This window comes from Salmo salar, chromosome 19, assembly GCF_965601325.2.
Source record: "Salmo salar chromosome 19, fSalSal1, whole genome shotgun sequence".
Taxonomy (NCBI): domain Eukaryota; kingdom Metazoa; phylum Chordata; class Actinopteri; order Salmoniformes; family Salmonidae; genus Salmo; species Salmo salar.
In genome coordinates, this window is record NC_138309.1 from 73,812,148 (window position 1) to 73,835,759 (window position 23,612).

At 43.6% G+C, this 23,612-nt stretch overlaps 1 protein-coding gene across 1 annotated transcript in view; it reads left to right on the plus strand.

Annotated features, from left to right (window-relative positions):
- drd3 (dopamine receptor D3) overlaps positions 1–18,058 on the plus strand; it is a 51,952-nt gene extending 33,894 nt beyond the window's left edge. Inside the window, exons 4-7 of the mRNA XM_082965952.1 lie at positions 1,135–1,331; positions 7,998–8,069; positions 9,626–10,013; positions 16,112–18,058. Coding sequence (XP_082822078.1) covers positions 1,135–1,331; positions 7,998–8,069; positions 9,626–10,013; positions 16,112–16,308 — 854 coding nt within the window. The 3' untranslated portion in view covers positions 16,309–18,058. The remainder of the gene's footprint in view (positions 1–1,134; positions 1,332–7,997; positions 8,070–9,625; positions 10,014–16,111) is intronic.
- The last annotated feature ends 5,554 nt before the right edge of the window (positions 18,059–23,612 follow it).

The window sequence follows — 23,612 nt, forward strand, 5'->3', positions numbered from 1 at the left end:
ATCCTTGCCGTAAGGCGATCGTTCTCCTGTATATTATAAGTACAACGACTGCAATTAGAAGGCATCATGTTAATGTTACTTAGCTTCGGCTGTTTGAAGTCCTGACGAACCATGTCCAGATAAAACCTCCGGGGTGAAAAAGTTGAATGAAAAAAGTTGAGTGAGGGAAAAAGTAAAAATATACGGTAATGAAAGAGTAAAAAACCGTCAGGTATCAAAGTAAGATCGGCAACAAAAACGCACAGCAGCGTAAACAAGTATAAATGATTCGGGAGACAGACGCAGGAATGGGTCATAGAGTTTTTTATTGTACCCAAATTACGGCGTGCCGTGTAAAGGCACGGGAACGAAGACGAAACAAACACTATACAAAAACAAAGGGTTGAAACCCAAACAAAAGAGCGAGGAGTACCTCGAATAAATAACACACGCGCACAATGATTAACACACGGTACGAGATCCGTAATCATCTGCGCAATCCACAAGGGCACGAAAGCCCAAAACACACAGCACAGGTACTCACATGCACCAACGGACATTGTAACAATATCGGATGGACCATTCCCGCTGTCTTCCTCAATGGTCCATTATTATGCCACGCTGGTATGAAGAGATTCGGGAGACAGGCGCAAGAATGAGTAATCTTTTTTTTATTGAACTCAAATTACGGCACGGGGATGAAGACCAAACAAACACGTAACAAAACACAGGGTAGAAACCCAAAACAAAAGAGCGAGTTGTACCTCGAATAAATAACACACGCGCACAATGATTAACACACGGTACGAGATCCGTAATCATCTGCGCAATCCACAAGGGCACGAAAGCCCAAACACACAGCACAGGTACTCACATGCACCAACAGACATTGTAACAGTAATGTACAGCCCAATGGAAACCAAAGGGCACACTTATACAAGTACTAATCAGTGGGAAGTAGGGGACGAGTGTGCGTAATGAATGTTCCGGAGTTTTTTTAATGAAACCTTGCTGCGACCCACAGGTGGGTCCCGACCCACAGCTTGGGAACCACTGGACTAGATGTTCAGCTCAGATCAGGTAGAGGCGTACTATAAGTGTTTAGTAATTAGACCATGGTCGTGTTCTCCGAATGGTTGTTTTCTTCTTCCTCAGACGACCCGACGGTGTGCTCCATCTCCAACCCTGACTTTGTGATCTACTCGTCGGTGGTGTCCTTCTACCTGCCCTTCACTGTTACCCTGCTGGTGTATGTCCGCATCTACGTCTTCCTGCGAAAAAGGAGGAAGAGGATCGCCTTCCGCCAGGCCAGAAGTGGAAAAGTCCAGCCAGGTTCGGCCCTGCCCTCAGTGGTGAGAACACATCCAAATGGTCCCACAGTGATAGTGCAAATGTACATTGAAGTGAGTGCATACTCTCATTACATCTGCACATAGGTGTGTAAGGATTTCCTTACAGAAGAGATGGCAATCTCAATGGGACTCACATAGATAAATGAATGAAAAAGCACTACACGCTCACATCAACATTTCACTCATGAATAGCCAATGTCACAAGTGGCATCTGTCATGTGACACAACCACAATGAAATGTCTACCACCATCATACAGAGCGTGCACGAAAACAGAGATCTTGGAGAGATCTGATGTAGAGAGGAGGTTATCCAGCTATTAGGCTTGTCGTGGTTGCAGGAGGAGGGATGATGATATAATAATGTGGGATCTGAGGATCCGTGGGCTTGTTGGAGTTCCTTTGATCATTACATTCACGTTCAGGCAGGTTTTAGGGTCATTTCCATCACACTAGAGGTGACTGTAAGGTCATGCCCATAATGTGACAGTAGCAGGTGGAAGGATAGTTTATGTTACAGTCCGCTCTTTACCGACTTAGAAATTACAATGTCAAATAAATGGTAATTACATGGTAATTATAAACTAATTACTGTTTTGTTTAATTGGGATTCATTAAAATAGGAGGCATTATGTTGTATTTAGTTCCAAAGGGTGCCAATTGCTCCACATAATGTCTTAGTAAATACCAAGCAACACCATCTGGAGGGGAAGTCAAATAAAGAGAATTGAATCAGTGACATTGGGGCTGGTTATAAGATCAGACCCTTCATTTGAGTGGCGGGTTGCAGCATCATTTCCAGTCATTGAGCCCAGGTTTGATCATAACCATTACGAGATGTTTGTGTAGTCGGATCACGTCCCAGGAGACATCTGGGATGAGGGAACTAACGGTGCTGTTTGGGAATGTTGGAACAGGATTTAGTTCCAGCTAACTGAAGAAAAATGTGATATGGAGAGAAAAGCTTTCAATGCTGCCCTGATTTATTTTGATTTTGATATAAATGGAATGCAATTTTTTCTCCCCATCCAATTTCAGTAGAGTCAATCAGAGATTAGAGCAAGATTATCTGCAACACAGCAGGCAAAGACGTTAAAAACTTGAGGAATCTGGTTTAAGGTGTTCGAGGGCCCTGTGCTACGTGGTTTAGTTAACAGCTATTTATATTGACGGATGGATGGATTGAGGATTGGGTGCTAAGATAGATTTGTTTACCTTTTGAAGGGTGAGCCAGGTGAGATATTTCCTCTCTGCCTGTCACGGTAAAGGAGGTGCAACGGTTTTTAGAGTTTGCCAATTACTACCGGAGATTTATCCAGGGTTTTGGCCAGGTGGCGGCTCCCATTACCTCACTGCTGAAAGGGGTCCTGTACGTCTGCAGTGGTCGGTTGAGGAGGACAGGGCTTTTGGGCACCTAAGAGCTCTGTTGACCTCGGCTCCCGTGCTGGCCCATCCGGATCCCTCTTTGGCGTTCATAGTGGAGGTGGACGCGTCCGAGGCTGGGATGGGAGCCGTGCTCTCTCAGCGCTCGGGCATGCCACCGAAGCTCCGCCCCTGTGCTTTCTTCTCGAAGAAGCTCAGCCCGGCGGAGCAAAACTATGATGTGGGGGACCGGGAGCTGTTGGCTGTGGTTAAGGCTTTGAAGGCGTGGAGACATTGGCTTGAGGGGGCTAAACACCCTTTTCTCATCTGGACTGACCACCGCAACCTGGAGTACATCCGGGCAGCGAGGAGACTGAATCCTCGTCAGGCAAGGTGGGCCTTGTTTTTTACCCGTTTTGTGTTTACCCTGTCCTACAGACCAGGTTCCCAGAATATGAAGGCAGACACACTGTCCCGGCTGTATGACACAGAGGAGCGGCCCATGGATCAGACTCCCATACTCCCGGCCTCCTGCCTGGTAGCGCCGGTCGTGTGGGAGCTGGACACGGACATTGAGCAGGTGTTGCGTACAGAGCCCGCTCCTGTCCAGTGTCCTGTTGGGCGTCTGTACGTTCCGTCTGCTGTCCGTGACCAGTTGATCTATTGGGCCCACACGTCACCCTCCTCTGGTCATCTGGGAATCGGTCGGACGGTGCGCAGTCTGACTGGGAAGTACTAGTGGCCCACCTTGGCTAAGGACGTGAGGGTTTATGTTTCCTCCTGCTTGGTGTGCGCCCAGTGCAAGGCTCCTAGGCACCTGCTCAGAGGTAAGTTACAACCCTTACCCATTCCACAACGGCCGTGGTAGATTTCCTGACTGTCGTCTCCTCCCTTTGCCCGGTCTCCCTACGGCCCTACAGACTGCGGAGGCCTTGTTTACACACGTCTTCCGGCACTACGGTGTGCCTGAGGATATAGTGTCTGATCAGAGTCCCCAGTTCACGTCGAGGGTCTGGAAGGCGTTCATGGAACGTCTGCGGGTCTCGGTCAACCTTACCTCAGGTTTTCACCCCGAGAGTAACGGGCAGGTGGAGAGAGTAAACCAGGATGTGGGCTGGTTTCTGATGTCCTATTGCCAGGACCGGCCGGGGGAGTGGGCAGCATTCGTGCCCTGTCCACCTTCATTGCGCCGTGCTGCGCCCGTCACCGCAGTGAAGCCCCGGTGTTCGCACCTTGGGACCGGGTCTGGCTCTCGACCCGAAACCTGCCCCTCAGCCTGCCCTGCCATAAGCTGGGCCCGCAGTTTGTGGGGCCATTCAAAGTCCTGAGGAGAGTGTACGAGGTGTGTTACAGGTTAAACTTCCCCCCAATTACCGCATTAACCCCTCGTTCCATGTGTCTCTCCTCAGGCTGGTGATGGTTGGTTCACTCCAGGAATCTGAGGTGCGGGAGGTTCCTTCGCCCCCGCTGGACATCGAGGGGGCCCCGGCGTACTCCGTTCGATCCATCCTGGATTCGAGGCGTCGGGCGGGGGGCCTTCAGTACCTCGTGGAGTGGGAGGGGTACTGCCCGGAGGAGAGGTGCTGGGTTCCGGTGGCGGATGTGTTGGACCCTGAACTGCTGCGGGAGTTCCACCGTCGCCGGCCGGATCGCCCTGCGCCTCGCCCTCCGGGTCGTCCCTGAGGCCGGTGTCGGTGCACCGCTGGAGCCGCGCGTCGGGGGGGTACTGTCACGACTTCCGCTGAAGTCGGCTCCTCTCCTTGTTCGAGGGGCGTTCGGCGGTTGACGTCACCGGCTTTCTAGCCATCACCGCTCCATTTTTCATTGTTCCATTTGTTTTGTCTTGTTCCCTGCACACCTGGTTTACATTCTCAATCACACTGCATGTATTTATTCCTCTGTTCCCATCCATGTCTTTGTGTGAAATTGTTTCGTGTTACGTGTTTGAGGTTATGCGCCAGGCTGGTGTTTATGATCCATGTTATTGCACGTAGTATGTTTATTTGATATCATTTGCTTTTGTGACTGTGTTTTGCGCTCTGCACTTTTGCTATTGTGGCTGGAGGTTTTGACGCAGTTGCGTCCGTCTGCTGTTTTCTCCTGCCTCAATAAAAGTGTGCGCCTGTTCACAACTCTCTGCTCTCCTGCACCTGACTTCGCTACCAGTACGCACCCAACACCTTGACACTGCCAATCCTCTCTCCCTCCTCTCCCTCCCTCTATTTTGCCTCATGTGTTTAGGGACAGTTTGAAATTTACTGGGGTGGGGGGGTGGGGTCCAAAATAGGGGAGGGTTGACTAACTTTTGTTTTGCTTTGGTGAGGGTTGTGTATTGTTTCATTGGGCATAGAGGATGGTAGTGCGTTTTTTCCCTTGTTAACATTCGCTCTTTTGCAGGTTTACTACCGTAAATTCCGGTCTATAAGCCCCAACTTTTTTCCCAGGCTTTGAACCTCGCGGCTTAAACAATGACGCGGCTAATATATGGATTTTTCCCGCTTTCAATTTTTTTTTCTCCAAAAAAACACATTCTGTGACGTGTTCAGTTTTTTGGCGGCATGAAGCTTTCATTAGACCAATGAAATTGCCGAACGGGTAAGGTCAAACAACTTTTTTGTTTACTGTTTAGATTAAAAGCACTCTCAAACTTCATCATTCTGATTACGGTAGTCATTTTGTCACCCTCATCATGGCAAAGACACGGAGAAATGCATATGATGCAGCTTTCAAGTTGAAGGCGATTGATCTGGCTGTTGGAAAAGGAAATAGAGCTGCTGCACGGGAGCTTGGTCTTAATGAGTCCATGATAAGACGTTGGAAACAGCAGCGTTAGGAATTGACTCAGTGCAAAAAGACAACTAAAGCTTACTGCTAATTATTATTTTTTTGTTACAAGCCGTGTTTCGTTAAAGCCTATTTATTTTTGTTACAAGCCGTGTTTCGTTAAAGCCTATTTATTTTTGTTACAAGCCGTGTTCCGTTAAAGCCTGTGTAAAGTTAATTTGTTTCAATGTACCGGTAGGTACCTGCGGCTTATAGACATGTGCGGCTTATTTATGTTCAAAATATATATATTTTTTAAATTCAGTGGGTGCGGCTTATATTCAGGTGCGCTTCATAGTCCGGAAATTACGGTATATAATTTCTCCATATAGCCAAGTTTCCTCATCTGCTTACATGCACCTCCAAAATATATCAAGGTGTTTTGGTACTTCCTTTATGCACTATGATTTTCTGTGTGCTAACTTTTACTATACTACAGGTCAATATGGTCTAGCAGTCTGTCTATCCTGCCCTCTATCCACCATTCATAGTGACAATAGGAGTTGGTGGATCATTTGTCCAGATCTGCAATAGGCTAACTAGCAATCATACCACAGATAAAAGCATTCAAAGCTGCATACATTTTCAGTATGAATCCACAAGAACAAATAGGAATAGCTGATAGGCAGTGGCGAGGCCAGTTGCATCATTGCGCATGAAAGAACAGTGAAGACATGAGACACACAGCTGAAAAAGCTCCCCTATTGATCTTGTTTAGGGACAATACAATTCTCCTAACAAAACTAGCCTACAACACCACAATTAATAATTGCATTATTATTTTTAAGTGAGTACAAAATTCTACTCTAGGCTGCAGTGAAAATACCTTATTTACATAAGTATTCAGACCCTTTGCTATGAGACTCGAATTTGAGCTCAGGTGCATCCTGTTTCCATGGATCATCCTTGAGATGTTTCTACAACTTGATTGGTGTCCACTGGTGTTAAATTCAATTGATTGGACATGATTTGGAAAGGCACACACCTGCCTATATAAGATCCCACAGTTGACAGCGCATGTCAGAGCAAAAACCAGGCCATGAGGTTGAAGGAATTGTCCGTAGAGCTCCGAGACAGGATTGTGTCGAGGCAGAGATCTGGGGAAGGGTACCAAAACGTTTTTGCAGTATTGAAGGTCCCAAAGAACGCAGTGGCCTCCATCAATCATTCTTAAATGGAAGAAATTTGGAACCACCAAGACTCTTCCTAAAGCTGGCCGCCCGGTCAAACTGAGCAATCAGGGGAGAAGGGCCTCGGTCAGGGAGATGACCAAGAACCCGATGGTCACTCTGACAGAGCTCCAGAGTTCCTCTGTGGAGATGGGAGAACCTTACAGAAGGACAACCATCTCTGCGGCACTCCACCAATCAGGCCTTTATGGTAGAGTAGCCAGAAGGAAGCAACACCTCAGTTAAAGGCACATGAAAGCCCACTAGGAATTTGCCAAAAGGCACCTAAATGACTCTCCGACCATGAGAAACAAGATTCTCTGGTCTGATGAAACCAAGATTGAACTCTTTGGCCTGAATGCCAAGCGTCACGTCTGGAGGAAACCCGGCACCATTCCTACGGTGAAGCATGGTGGTGGCAGCATCATGCTGTGGGGATGTTTTTCAGTGGCAGGGACTGGGAGGCTAGTCAGGATTGAGGGAAAGAGGAACAGAGCAAAGTACAGAGAGATCCTTGATGAAAACCTGCTCCAGAGTGCTCAGTCAAGGGGTCTGAATACTTTCCCAATTCTCAGTATATATACAGTATGTATATATTTTGTAACTGGCAAATAAAATCAATCCAAACTGTGCAGCGGGCATTTGATAAATGGAAACAGACCTCGGTTACTGGGTAGGCCTACAAGGTAGGGGGGGATGTATTTTCTGTTTGTCAAGATTGACGTAGTCTATCGTGGTATTGAAAACGCATATCATGATATTGAAGCAGCTGAAGTCGGTATGCTTTGTTTATTGCTTGTGTGGTGCATTGGCAGAGAAACCTGTTGGTGGAAAATGAGTTGTTTATATAATTCTAAATATGGCATCATAATTGTGATAATCTGATGTCCCCCTAGCTGATCATTGTCTGGCTCTGATTGTAGTGTAGGACTCCCTCTCTTGCTCCATTCATCCCTCTCTCTCCCTTCATCCCTCTCTCTCCCTTCATCCCTCTCTCTCCCTTCATCCCTCTCTCTCCCTTCATTCATCCCTCTCTCTCCCTTCATCCCTCTCTCGCTCCATTCATCCCTCTCTTGCTCCATTCATCCCTCTCTCTCGCCATTCATCCCTCTCTCTCGCCATTCATCCCTCTCTCTCGCCATTCATCCCTCTCTTGCTCCATTCATCCCTCTCTCCCTTCATCCCTCTCTCTCTCCCTTCATCCCTCTCTCTCTCCCTTCATCCCTCTCTCACTCCATTCATCCCTCTCTCGCTACATTCATCCTCTCTCGCTCCATTCATCCCTCTCTCTCTCCCTTCATCCACCTCTCCCAGGAGACGTGTCTGCAGGAGGAAACCCCCAAGGAGAAGAGAGACCTGTCTCCCATCAGGATCAAAGTGGTAAGAGTAGTGTGTATATGTGATATGTGTGTGTGTGTGTGTGTGTGTATATGTGTGTGTCTGAGTGCGTGTGTGTGTGTATATCTGATTCCATGCGTGTATGTCTTTATGCGGTCTGCATGTAGGTTTTTGTTTATGTTGGAAAGTACGAGAGAGTACAGTACACTTTTAGAAGTAAAGGAGCCTGGAAGAACCTTTTGGGGTTCTAAAAATTGCCACACAGGGAACCTTTCCAGTTCAAAAAGGTTCCTCGGGAACCTCTCTGAAAAGAGGAATCCCTGTGTAAAGGTTCAAACTGGAACCTTTTTGTGATGGGAGGGGTTCAATTTTTTACTTTTTTAATAATATTTTGTAGAGGTGGCAGCTCTATCAGAAGGCATGGCTTTCAAATAGTTATTTTTGGCCAAATGTTAGAGTAAATGTCATTCCTGTTCATCATGTTAAGTTTGTACATATTTTCCTTGAATATTTATGCATATTACGTATTCTAATATAATATTAATAATATTAACATCGCTGATTATACATAGTAATAAAGTGTTAACTATTCCAACTTTGGGATTTGAATAGACTCTTGAAGAACTGAGGGTATGTTTACACAGGCAGCCCAATTCTGATTTTCTTTCTCACTAATTGGCCTTTTGACCAACCGAAGGTGCAAATATGTACAATTGACTAGCAACTTGCAATGGCTCCTTTAGGAACTCCAGGGGTTCCTTGAGGATCTCCAGGGTTTCTTGAGTCACCACTAATAATAAGAGTGTATGTGAGATAGACAGCTTCGAGGCAGATAGATAGACAACCTGAGTTTTTGGATGGGTATTCAAGCTGCACTGTTGTTGGTTTAAACAGAATCTAAATAACTCACTGACTCTCAATGAATCAGGTGGCATAATCAGATATTCTTGGCGGTGAGTGTCTGTTCTCTTTTTAGCATTGTGTGTGTGTGTGTGTGTGTGTGTGTGTGTGTGTGTGTGTGTGTGTGTGTGTGTGTGTGTGTGTGTGTGTGTGTCATTACTTTTTCTTAGCCCCAGGGCTGCGAGGGAGCTGAAAATCTGAATTATGAAGCTCCTCGCCTACTGCCTCTAAACTCCGATCCCAATCTTAAAGTTTCACACTTTATTTGTCACACCAACTGGCGCATAATCCACAAATTACTTCAAAGATGGAGAAAATGACAAGCTTTAATTTCCTCCTGAGAACAGGGCTGTGAGGCTCGGCTGTTAGATGTGTGTTCAGACTGACAGGCGGAAACATGAGAAACAGGAAGGAAGGAGCAGGGAACTAGGAAGGGCTGGGGTCTCTGAAAGTAAGGGGTGGAGATCAGGGACAGACACGTGTTGAATCAGGAGTAAGTGTCAGGGAATCCTGTCACCTGGTGTCCCAGGTCTGAAAAAGTCCCTGATTAGAGTGGAAATATGAAAGCAAACAGTATTGCAGACCTTAATCTGCATACCCCCATCCCCTCCCTCTGGAATCAGACAATGGGTTGTTTTTGGACCAGATCAACAGTAGGGTCATTGGTCAGCACCTTCAGATATGACTGACTGTGTTCCTTCCAGGAGAGTGTGGAACCGGCAGTGCCCCCTAAAACTCGCCTCCTGTCGGGGTGCCTGAGGCGTAAGCGTACCCGGACTGCCCCCGTGGAGAACACTCTGCTGCCCCCAGTGGACATCCAGAACTACTGCAGCATCAGCCACGCCTCCTGTGGCCGCACCAAGCACGAGCAGGACCACGCCGAAGAAGAGGAGGAGTTGGCCAAAGAGAGAGCGCGTAGACCGGTGAGGAGGAGCTGTGAGGTCAAGGAGTTGTCCAATGGACGCATTCACACGGCCCTCCGCCCCGCCCACTGCTCCCAGTCCCTGGCTGGCCAACAACAACAACAACATGGAATCAGGAGCATGCAGAACAGGGAGAAGAAGGCTACGCAGATGCTGGCCATTGTTCTTGGTAAGAAGTAGTACTCTCTCTATTAGGACTATCACCATGTGTATTATTCATTCATCTCTATGAACTCTACCACATGATTTGATTGAGAACATATGGACCACATGGGGAAGAGTGGAAAGGAGAGGAGAGACAAAGGAGTCAAATGGGCCAATCAGAAGCTGGGGATGATAGACTGTGAATACTGTTGTAGAATACTGGGGTTATGGACATGGGGGTCAGAGGTCAGAATCACTCTCCCTCCCAGATCTATTCCCGCCATTATAACACCATTTTACTCTGCAGAATAATAGAACAATGTCTGCAGAGCCATACAATACCATTGTATTGCCTTTGTAGAATATCAGTTACAATTCATTACCTTCACTACTGGGTGCCTAGCACTAGTTTGTCTGCAGTTCTAGTGAGACTTTATTAAATCAGAACAGACCATGGTAAAGCTGAAATGTAAATTGGATGGGTGGATCTAAAGATAGATATGTAAATAGGGTGGGTGGATCTAAAGATAGATATATAAATAGGGTGGGTGAATCTAAAGATAGATATGTAAATAGGGTGGGTGGATCTAAAGATAGATATCCACTCTATGAGGTGAAACACCTGCAATAGCACCTTACCATTCTATTTTTCTTTCACACACACGCAAGCGCACACACACAGACACATGTATACACACCTGCACACACGCATGCACCGAACACACATACACACACAAACATACACACTGTAATGATTAGTGGATTTTGTTAGCCGCCATTGGTCCAGGCTGTTCATTGTGAGAGCTGGCATGTTGGCGAGTCCAAGCCCTACTGAGTAAGACTGAAGCTAATCAAAGGTGTCTGCTTAATTAGACAGAAGAGTCACGTACGCACACATACCACACACACACACAGAGAGCAGATGTCCTCAGCCTGACACACTCCCTAGCTTCTCTGGCCTAGAGAGAATTGGATCGGTCAGCCATGTCACATGACTTGGACGACTTTGAACTGTGGGGGAGACACTTTCTGAATTCCAAATCGACACCTAGCCTGCGGTATCTTAATTTGATCACTCTGTTGTCGGTGAGAATTTTTCTGCGTCGTCAAATGAGCCCGTGATTTACATAAATTCACTGAAACTCTGCAGTTCTCTTTCTTTATCGCTCGCTTAATCACTAAAGCACCAGACAGAATACATTTCCTACTACTAGGTCCTACTACTGCGACATTCAAATGTACAGTATCTTAAATGCAGCCATACACATCAACAACCATTGTTTTATATAGCTTAAAGCGATTGAACTAAATCTTAAGCACTTACAAATTCGTAAGATATTGTATGAATTGGAATTCATAACATACAGCGCCTTCAGAAAATATTCACACCTCTTGACTTTTTCCACATGTTGTTGTCTTACGGCCTGCATTTAACATTTATTAAATTGAGACTTTGCGTCACTGGGCTACACGCAATACCCCATCATGTCAAAGTGGAATTGTGTTTTTCGAAAGTTTTAGGTCAGTGGAGGCTGCTGAGGGCAGGACGGCTCATAATAATGGCTGGAAAGGAGCAAATGAAATGGCATCAAACACATGGAAACCATGTGTTTGATGTATTTGATACCTTTCCACCTATTCTGCTCCAGTCATTACCACAATCCTGTCCTCTCCAATTAAGGTGCCACCAACCTCCTGAAGTTAAAGTTGAAGTTATTAATTATACTTTGGATGGTGTATCAATACACCCAATCACCACAAAGATACAGTTGTCCTTCCTAACTCAGTTGCCAGAGAGGAAGGAAACCGCTCAAGGATTTCACCACAAGGCCAATGGTGACTTTAAAACAGTTAAAGTCTAATGGCTGTGATAGGAGAAAACTGAGGATGGATCAACAACATTGTAGTTACTCCACAATACTAACCGAAATGACAAAGTGAAAAGAAGGAAGCTTGTACAGAATAAAAATATTCCCAAACATGCTTTCTGTTTGCAATAAGGCACTAAAGTAATAATGCAAAAAATGTGGCAAATGTATGTCCTTAATACACAGCGTTATGTTTGGGCCAAATCCAATACAACACATCACTGATTACCACTCTTCATATTTTCAGGAATGGTTGTGGCTGCATCATGTTATAGATGTTCTTGTCATCGGCAAGGACTAGGCAGTTTATGATAAAAATAAACAGAAAAGAGCTAAGCACAGGCAAAATCCTGAAGGAAAACCTGGTTCAGTCTGCTTTCCAACAGACACTGGGATATGAATTCACCTTTCAGCAGGACAATAACCTGAAACACAAGGCCAAATCTACATTGAATGTTCCTGAGTGGTCTAGTTACAGTTTTGACTTAAATTGGCTTGAAGATCTATGGAAATATTTTAAAATGGCTGTCTAGCAATGATTAACAACTAACTTGACAGAGCTTAAAGAATTTTAAGGAATAATATTGTACAAATATTGTACAATCCAGGTGTGCAAAGCTCTTAGAGACTTACCCAGAAAGACTCACAGTTGTAATCGCTGCTAAAGGTGATTCTAACATGTATTGACACAGGGGTGTGATTACTTATGTAAATGAGATATTTCTGTATTTCATTTTCGTAAATTAGCAAAAATGTCAAAAACGTTTTCACTTTGTCGCTATGGGGTATTGTGTGTAGATGGGTGAGATGTATTTTTTTTAATCAGTTTTGAATTCAAGCTGTAACACAACAAAATATGGAAGAAGTCGACAGGTAAGAACACTTTCTGAAGGCACTGTATAATATTTTTGCAGGATTTAACCTGTTGGGGCTAGGGGGCAGTATTGAGAATTAAAAAAAAAATATGTGCCCATTTTTAACTGCCTCCTACACCAACTCAGAAGCTAGGATATGCATATTATTACCAGATTTGGATAGAAAACACTCTGAATTTTCTAAAACTGTTTGAATGGTGTCTGTAAGTATAACAAAACTCATATGGCAGGCAAAAACCTGAGAAAAACAAAATAATTTTGTGGCTGTACTATTTTTTCGAGTCATTGTTAACTATGGGCTAGGTGGGACGCTTGCGTCCCACCTACTCAACAGCCAGTTGAATCCTGTGGCGCGTTATTCAAATCCTTAGATATGCTATTACTTCAATTTTTCCAAAATATGACTATTTTACACCATTTTAAAGATAAGACTCTCGTTAATCTAACCACACTGTCCGATTTCAAAAAGGCTTTACAACGAAAGCAAAACATTAGATTATGTCAGCAGAGTACCCAGCCAGAAATAATCAGACACCCATTTTTCAAGCTAGCATATAATGTCACATAAACCCAAACCACAGCTAAATGTAGCACTAACCTTTGATGATCTTCATCAGATGACAACCCTAGGACATTATGTTATACAATACATGCATGTTTTGTTCAATCAAGTTCATATTTATATCAAAAACCAGCTTTTTACATTAGCATGTGACTAGCATGTGACTAGCATTCCCACCGAACACTGCCGGTGAATTTACTAAATTACTCACAATAAACGTTCACAAAAAGCATAACAATTATTTTAAGAATTATAGATACAGAACTCCTCTATGCACTCGATATGTCCGATTTTAAAATAGCTTTTCGGTGAAAGCACATTTTGCAATATTCTCAGTAGATAGCCCGGCATCACAGGGCTAGCTATTTAGACACCCAGCAGGTTTAGCACTCATCAAAGTCAGATTTACTATAAGAAAAATGTTATTACCTTTGTTGTCTTTGTCAGAATGCACTCCCAGGACTTCTACTTCAATAACAAATGTTGGTTTGGTCCAAAATAATCCATCGTTATATCCAAACAGCGGCGTTTTGTTCGTGCGTTCTAGACACTATCCTAAAGGCTAAATAAGGGTTACGAGCATGGCGCAATTCGTGACAAAAGAATTCTAAATATTCCATTACCATACTTCGAAGCATGTCAACCGCTGTTTAAAATCAATTTTTATGCCATTTTTCTCATAAAAAAGCGATAATATTCCGACCGGGAATCTGCGTTTAGATAAACAGACAAAGGAAAAGAAAGCATTCGGTCGAAGCGGGCACGCGCCTAAGCCCATAGTACTCTGAGTGGCCACTTGCCAAAAGCGATAAAGTGTTTCAACCAGAGCCTGCCTCGATATCGTTCAACTTTTTCCCGGGCTCTGAGACCCTATGGAAGACGTAAAGATTGATGCTAAACAACGTTTGACATGTTTGAACGAACGTAAATAGATGATTTTTTTTACTTTTCGTCGTGACTTCCCCCCCCCCCTACTTTTTAGTAGCCACCGAAGCCTAACAACTTGGAGTTATTTGGACATCAATTATGAACTTTGTTGAAAGAAACCACATTTGTTGTGGACCTGGGATTCCTGGAAGTGCCAATGGATGAAGATAATCAAAGGTAAGGGATTATTGACAATAGTATTATTGATATTACATGGTTACAAGATGGTGCTAACCTGTATAGCCTAGCCTATTGTTCTTAGCACAGCACCCGGTTTATTGCAAAGTGTGATTTCCCAGTAAAGTTATTTTGAAATCTGGCAATGCAGTAGCATTTACGAAATGTTAAACTATAATTATTTGAATGACAATATTATAATTTACCAATGTTTTCGAATAGTAATTTTGTAAATTGTAACGTTGATTGACCGGGAAGCATTTGAGGGAAAAAAAAATCTGAATTTCACCGCTACTGTAAAATGTTGTTTTTGGATATAAATATGAACTTGATGGAACAAAAAATGCATGTATTGTATAACATAATGTCCTAGGAGTGTCATCTGAGGAAGATTGTCAAAGGTTAGTGCATAATTTTAGCTGGTTATCTGCTTTTGGTGACGCCTGTCTTTGAATTGACAAAACATTACACACAGCTATTTTCAATGTACTCTCCTAACATAACCTAACTTTATGCTTTCGCCGTAAAGCCTCTTTGAAATCGGACAATGTGGTTGGATTTAGGAGATGTTTTTAGGAGATGTTTATCTTTCAAATGGTGAAAAATAGTTGATTGTTTGAGAAATTGAAATTATTAGATTCTTGCAGTTTTGAATTTCCATGGTCTCTTGACAATGAATCCCAATACCGGGCAGGGATCCCCAAGAGGTTTTAATACAGTATATCATATGAAATTGTTTACAATTTTCGGGGAGACGTTTTGGCTCGTGAGTGCTACTTTCAAAACTACTGGCAGAAATGATACGAAACCTTTATAACGCATCTTTAATGACACAAGAGAGATATTGGTCTCTCCACTATGACGTACAAGTGTATCCGAAATGCAATCGGACTCTAAACCATAGCCTACTGTAGCCTATCAAAACTAGTTTCCCATTAGAAATTATCACTTTTATGATAATAATCAAATCCTCCTGCTGCAGGATTATTTTACTCCTTCAACGAAACCAGTCAAATTAAGATCCTACATCTGTACATAAAGTGTCTATGGGGGTATGGGTCTACTTGGAATTCTGTCAGTGTGTTGAAGTTGCTGTGTGTTAACTTGCTGGAGGATGTTTGTATAGGAGCATAAGTTAAACCCATTAACCCTGTAGACCAGGTTTGCTCTCTGTGGCTGCTGTAGTGTGCATTAGCTGACCGTAAGGCTAATGTATACACCACACACTGTACAGGTTCATGAGGAATGAAGGTGTTTCAAGTCATAATTCTGACTCACTCTTTTACTTTTTCACTCCCTCCTCTTCATCTCGCTTTCCGCTGTCTCGCTCGATCTCTCATTCTGTCCCCCCCTCTCTCTCCATCCCTTTCTCTCTCTCTCCCTCCATCATGCTCTCCCTCTTCCCCATCCATATCTCCTCATCCCTCCCCCTCTTTCTCCATCCCTCTTGCTCTCTCCATTGATTTCTCTCCATCGCTCCATCTCTCCCTCCCCCTTCCTTCCCTCCCTCCCTCTCTCTCTCCATCCTTCCATCTCTCCCTCCCCGTCCCTCCCTCTCTCTCTCTCCATCCCTTTCTCTCTCCCTCCCCCTTCCCTCCCTCTCTCTCTCTCTCTCTCTCTCTCTCTCTCTCCATCCCTTTCTCTCTCTCCATCGCTCCATCTCTCCCTCCCCTTCCCTCCCTCTTTCTCTCATCCCTCTCTCTCCATCTTCCAGGAGTGTTCCTGATCTGCTGGCTGCCGTTCTTCGTGACCCACATCCTGAACACCCACTGCAGGACGTGTCGTATTCCCCCGGAGCTCTACAGCGCCTTCACCTGGCTGGGCTACGTCAACAGCGCCCTTAACCCCGTCATCTACACCACCTTCAATATTGAGTTCAGACGCGCCTTCATCAAGATCCTCAGCTGCTGAGAACAGAGTTGGTCCAGCATGACCATGTCAGGCTAATGGCCATGCACCTAAACTGTACTGGGCCTTGGGCCCGGCATACCTGAGTATGAATAAAACGCATGAGTCATGGCCTGAGCCTGACTGCATATTATCGGAGGCAATGACTCTCCTTCAATAAGATCATCTGCTGCTGAGAGGCGAATAGGTCCACCATAACCATGTCAGGCAAGGCTTATGACCTGTACTGGACCTTAGTCCCGGCACACCTGATGTGCACACCTGAGCATGGATAATGGATACTGTACCTGAGCCATGGATACATGAGCCATGACCCGTCCATCTTTAGGGTCAATGACTCGTCTTCATTGAAATCATCTCCAGCTGAGAGGACAGATCCATAAAGACCATGTCTGACCATGCTCTTCCACTGAACCTCTCAGCACACTATAGCACACCTGAGCTGAACTACAGGCACTGTATCTGACTTGGCTGCTAGTTAGCTGGGCAAGGACCTGCTCTACCTGTGTTATACTGTACACAGCGAGCAAGAGACATGAAGGGAGGGTATGGGAGTTAAATTCAAACCATACAAATTACTGCTACAATACTGGTGATTCAGAGGTGGGGAAAATACTTTTATAGAGAAAAGAGGACAAATGCAACAAAGGAAATGGAGAGAAGTAGAGTTCCAAACATCCATATGACACAATGTACAGCCATCAAAAGACACCGAATGCCCTTTCCTGCCTAATGCAAGGGTATTCAGCCGGAGGTACTACAGGGGCTCCGCGACAATAAATGCAAAATAAAGTGGAAGAAAAAATAAAGTGGAAGAAATACAATTTTTATTTAAATGTTGTTGTGAATATCCCCAGCAACAACAGATTAAACCATTTTGTTATGACATACTTCTTCCACATTTTGTTGTGTTACAGCTTGAATTTTTATTTACAGATACAGGCGTCCTTCCTAACTCAGTTGCCGGAGAGGAAGGAAACCGCTCAGGGATTTCACCATGAGGCCAATGGTGATTTTAAAACAGTTACAGAGTTGAATGGCTTTGATAGGAGAAAACTGAGGATGGATCAACAACATTGTAGTTACTCCACAATGCTAACCTAAATGACAGAGTGAAAAGAAGGAAGCCTGTACACAATAAATATATTCCAAAACACGCATCCTGTTTGTAATAAGGCACTAAAGTAAAACTGAAAAAAATGTGGCATAGAAATTAACTTTATGTCCTGAATACAAAGCGTTATGTTTGGGGCAAATCCAACCCAACACATCACTGAGTACCACTCTCCATATTTTCTGGCATGGTGGTGGCTGCATCATGTTATGGGTATACTTGTCATCGGCAAGGACTAGAGAGTTTTTTTTAGGATAAAAATAAATGGAATAGAGCTAAGCACAGGCAAAATCCTGAACCTGACTCAGTCTGCTTTCCAAAAGACACCAGGAGACAAATTCACCTTTCAGCAGGACAATAACCTATAACCCAAGGTGAAATACGCACTGCTTACCAAGACAGGACATTGAAAGTTTCTGAGTGGCCTAGTTACAGTTTTGACTTAAATCATCTTGAAAATCTATGGCAAGACTTGAAAATGGCTGTCTAGCAATGATCAACAACCAACTTCACAGAGCTTGAAGAGTTTTTTAAGTAATAATGTGCAAATATTGTACAATCCAGGTGTGCAAAGCTCTTAGAGACTTACCCGGGAAAGAATCACAGCTGTAATCGCTGCCAATGGTGATTCTAACATGTATTGACTCAGGGGTGTGAGTATGTACACTACCGTTTAAAAGTTTGGGGTCACTTAGAAATGTCCTTGTTTTTGAATGAAAAGCACATTTTATGTCCATTAAAATAGCATTAAATTGATCAGAAATACAGTGTATGTATTTAATGTTGTAATTGACTATTGTAGCTGGAAACTGCAGATTTTTTATGGAATATCTACATAGGCGTACAGAGGCCCATTATCAGCAACCATCACTCCTGTGTTCCAATGTCACGTTGTGTTAGCTAATCCAAGTTGATCATTTTAAAAGGCTAATTGATCATTAGAAAACCATTTTGCAATTATGTTTGCACAGCTGAAAACTGTTGTCCTGATTAAAGAAGAAATAAAACTGGCCTTCTTTAGCTAGTTGAGTATCTGGAGCATCAGCATTTGTGGGTTCGATTATAGGCTCAAAATGGCCAGAAACAAATAACTTTCTTCTGAAACTCGTTCAGTCTATTCTTGTTCTGAGAAATGAAGGCTATTCCATGCGAGAAATTGCCAAGAAACTGAAGATCTCTTACAACGCTGTGCACTATTCCCTTCACAGAACAGCGCAAACTGGCTCTAACCAGAATAGAAAGAGGAGTGGGAGGCCCCTGTGCACAACTGAGCAAGAGGAATGTACATTAGAGTGTCTAGTTTGAGAAACAGACTCCTCACAAGTCCTCAACTGGCAGCTTCATTAAATAGTACCCGCAAAACACCAATCTCAACGTCAACAATGCGACTCCGGGATACTGGCCTTCTAGGCAGATTTGCAAAGAAAAAGCCATATCTCAGACTGGCCAATAAAAAGAAAAGATTAAGATGGGCCAAAGAACACAGACACTGGACAGAGGAACTCTGCCTAGAAGGCCAGCATCCCGGAGTTGCCTCTTCACTGTTGCCTTTGAGACTGGTGTTTTGCGGGTACTAAACTTTGATTAGCTAACACAGGAATGATGGTTGCTGATAATGGGCCTCTGTACGCCTACGTAAATATTCCATTAAAAATCAGCTGTTTCCAGCTACAATAGTCATTTACAATATTAACAATGTCTACACTGTATTTCTGATCAATTTGATGTTATTTTAATGGATAGAAAATGTGCTTTTCTTTCAAAAACAAGGATATTTCTAAGTGACCACAAACTTTTGTACGTTAGTGTATATAAATGATATATTTCTGTATTTCATTTTCAATACATTAGCAACATTTTCTAAAAACATGTTTCCACTTTGTCATTATGAGGGATTATATGTAGATTGGTAAGGAAAACAACCTATTTAATACATTTAGAATTCAGGCTGTAACACAACAAAATGTGGAAAATGTAATAGGTATGAATACTTTCTGAAGGCACTGTACCTACAGTAGAAAGAGGAGAATATCTTATTTCTAATGATGTCAACCTTATTTCTTAACTCCTAATATTGAGCAAATTACACTCACTGGAGGCAATTACACTCACTGGAGTATCTGACAGACTTTGAAAAAGCAGCTTTGAACAGGCTACCAGTGAGTGCCGATGGCTGCTTTGACATTCATTTGACTTTGACATTCATTTTTGCCAACTGCTCTTAGTGAAAATGTGTTTGGAGTTACCTTTCAAGCTAATAGGCTGTTAGAGTTTACACTTCCTCTTCAAATTAGAATTCAAAATAATGAAAACGATCTACCAAATCAATAAATTTTAATATGTTGGTTACTTCTCCTTGCCATTATCATTCACCTGATGATAAGAAAAGTTTTTTTGTTAACGTATTATGGGGATCCCTGGGTCGCCGGTTTGCCTGGGAGCAGGTCCCTGGGCAGGAAAAGGTTGAAGACCCCTGGTCTAATGTGATCTTTGTTTGAGGTACAAGGAACGCTGACCTGGTGTTGGTGTTTTAAGGCATTTGTTGGTCCAAATATAAATCTGGTTGAAAAGGTGGCATGAAGAAAGACCCTCAGTCAGTAATACTCACACAGATCAGTCCCAATCACAATCCTCCGTTGGATGCCTGGAACAGTGTTATGACCAGGCCACAAATGCTGACGTCATGTGTCAATCAAAGCACAGAGTCTTCCTTGCCTCAGTGTATTACTATTTGAGTCTACAACTCACAGCTCAAGCACAGATCTAGGATGCGTCCCAAATCACATCCTATTTCCTACATAGTGCACTACTCCTGACCAGACGTAGTTTGAATAAGGTGCCATTTATGACGCAACCCTAGAGTTCACAGCTCTGTCTCCTACACTACTCTAACTGATGACTCAGAGCTACTGTATACATGTACTGTAGCAAGGGCTGCACAGTCCAATTTATTTCTAAGGTTCACTGAGGTGATTGGGCCTATTATATTCAAAACAGCAGTACTTACTATTACTACTGACATCATCCAGGGCTCCCGAGTGGTGTAGCGGTCTAAGGCACTGCATCCCAGTGCTAGAGGTGTCACTGCAGACCCTGGTTTGATTCCAGGCTGTATCACAACCGGCTGTGATTGGGAGTCCCATAAGGTGGCCCAGCGTCGTCCAGGTTAGGGTTTGGCCGGGGTAGGCCATCATTGTAAATAATAATTTGTCCTTAACTGACTTGCCTAGTTAAATAAAAGTTAAATAAAAAATAAAAAAATCCACCCACCACCATGTATTTAGAGAACTATATGGCTCTGTCCGCCTCTGCATGCGTGTCACAGTCATCAAGCTGTTTATATTTGAATCACTGTGAATTCATTCAAGAGTCGCTTAAAGGCTCCGTCCATCTGAATCACAATGAGTCCTTTTATATCTGGATGTGAGAGATGTTTGGATTGCTGTTGGAGTCATTTAAATCGATGTCAACACTTATGGATCACAGAGGAGGCGTTTTGAAAACGGTTCTTTGTGCCACTGTTAGATTTTTTGATAAGCCTCTGGTTTAGCCATGCCTGCTGGGTTGAAAAATATCTGAAGCTCTCTGTTCCTTGATAGTGGCGTCCTCAGGGGGCGGGGCTTTGTAGTGCCAGTGAATCAGACACGGGTGTGAATGGTGAGGTGGGCGGGGCTGTCATAGATGAGAAAAGCTTCTCTGTGTTGTGGTGAATAAAAGCTAAATTAAGCACTTCTCATTGGCTACTTGTCATCTGTACACACACACACACACACACACACACACACACACACACACACAAAACACACACTCACACAAAACACACACTCTCACACACACACAGAGAGTGTGGAGAGAGAAAGTGAGCGGTACATGTGGTGTGGAGAGGAAGATTGGGCTCTGGGGCAGTATCACAGCTGGACCCCAGCTGAGCCCTGAGAGAAACCACAGAAACATGTAGAGAGATGGTAAAGAAAAGAGAAGATGGATGGAGGGCTGAAGGCAGAGAGAGAAAAGATGAATGAAGAGCTGAAGATAGAGAGAGAGAAGATGGATCGAGGGTTGAAGATAGAGAGAGAAAAAGGGAAGATGTATGGAGGGCTGAAGATAGAGAGATGGATGGAGGGCTGAAGATATAGAGAGAGATGGGTGGAGGGCTGAAGATAGAGAGAGAGATGGATGGAAGGCTGAAAATAGATTGGGAGAAAGAGAAGATGGATGGAGGGCTGAAGACAGAGAGATAAAGAGAAGATGGATGGAGGGCTGAAGATAGAGAGGGAGAAAGAGAAGATGTATGGAGGGCTGAAGATAGAGAGAGAAAGAGAAGATGGATGGAGGGCTGAAGATAGAGAGGGAGAAAGAGAAGATGTATGGAGGGCTGAAGATAGAGAGAGAGAAGGAGAAGATGGATGGAGGGCTGAAGACAGAGAGATAAAGAGAAGATGGATGGAGGGCTGAAGACAGAGAGATAAAGAGAAGATGGATGGAGGGCTGAAGTTGGAGAGAGAAAGAGAAGATGGACGGAGGGCTGAAGATAGAGAGATAAAGAGAGGGATGGATAGAGGGCTGAAGATAGAGAGATAAAGAGAAGATGGACGGAGGGCTGAAGATACAGAGATAAAGAGAAGACGGATAGAGGGCTGAAGATAGAGAGATAAAGAGAAGGTGGATGGAGGGCTGAAGATAGAGAGGGAGAAAGAGAAGATGGATGGAGGGCTGAAGATAGAGAGAGAGAAAGACAAAAGGAAGAGAGTGAGATAAAGACAAGAAAAGGAGAGAAGATGAAAGGACAAAGGCAGGGTGAGAGAGAGAGAGAGAGTGAGAGAGAGAGAGAGAGAGAGAGAGAGAGAGAGAGAGGGCAGAGTGATGGCTAGGAGGGGATAGATGGAGAGAGTGGAGCCAGTCAGGGCAGTGGAAGGAACACCAGCAACACTGAATCCACTTAGAGATCTACACCTGCTCACCTACCGCAACCCACACATCATCACCTCACACCTAACACTGAAAGTGTGTGTGTGTGTGTGTGTGTGTGTGTGTGTGTGTGTGTGTGTGTGTGTGTGTGTGTGTGTGTGTGTGTGTGTGTGTGTGTGTGTGTGTTGTGTGTGTTGCACGTGCGTGCAATTGTGTGTGAGGGGGAGAGAGAGAGCATAGAGCATATGGATGTAAAAAGAGGATGAGACCATAATCTGTTTGTGTGTATACATATCTGTGTTGGTTTGTGTGTATACATATCCGTGTTGGTCTGTGTGTATACATATCCGTGTTGGTTTGTGTGTATACATATCCGTGTTGGTTTGTGTGTATACATATCCGTGTTGGTTTGTGTGTATACATATCCGTGTTGGTTTGTGTGTATACATATCCGTGTTGCTTTGTGTGTATACATATCCGTGTTGGTTTGTGTGTATACATATCCGTGTTGGTTTGTGTGTATACATATCCGTGTTGGTTTGTGTGTATACATATCCGTGTTGGTCTGTGTGTATACATATCCGTGTTGGTTTGTGTGTATACATATCTGTGTTGGTCTGTGTGTATACATATCCGTGTTGGTCTGTGTGTATACATATCCGTGTTGGTTTGTGTGTATACATATCCGTGTTGGTCTGTGTGTATACATATCCGTGTTGGTTTGTGTGTATACATATCCGTGTTGGTCTGTGTGTATACATATCCGTGTTGGTCTGTGTGTATACATATCCGTGTTGGTTTGTGTGTATACATATCCGTGTTGGTTTGCATACTGACGTCTGCATGTTGATATCTGCAATAGCAAACAAATCGAATCAAAGTTTATCCTAATAGTATTTAAATATTGCACAGATAAAAGCGTTGCCTCTTTCAAGGTAACACAGTTTAGCAGAAGTTATAGTGGCTGCAGCAAAATGCTTGTGTTTACTTGCTCCTAACAAAGCAGTAAAAATGTCAAACAAGTACAGAAAAACAATAATTGTAAAACTAAAAAACAAGAAATCGCGACAGTCAGGATGAATTCAGTTAACAAGCCAAATTACACTGTGCTTCAGTAATCTAAATGCAGTAGATATGTATATACAGTGCCTTGACTTTATCAACATTTTTCGTGTTTCAGCCTGAACTTAAAATTGATTAAATTTAGATTGTTTTGTTGTCACTGGCCTACATACAATAACCCATAATGTCAAAAGCTGAGTCAATAAGTATTCAACCTCTTTGT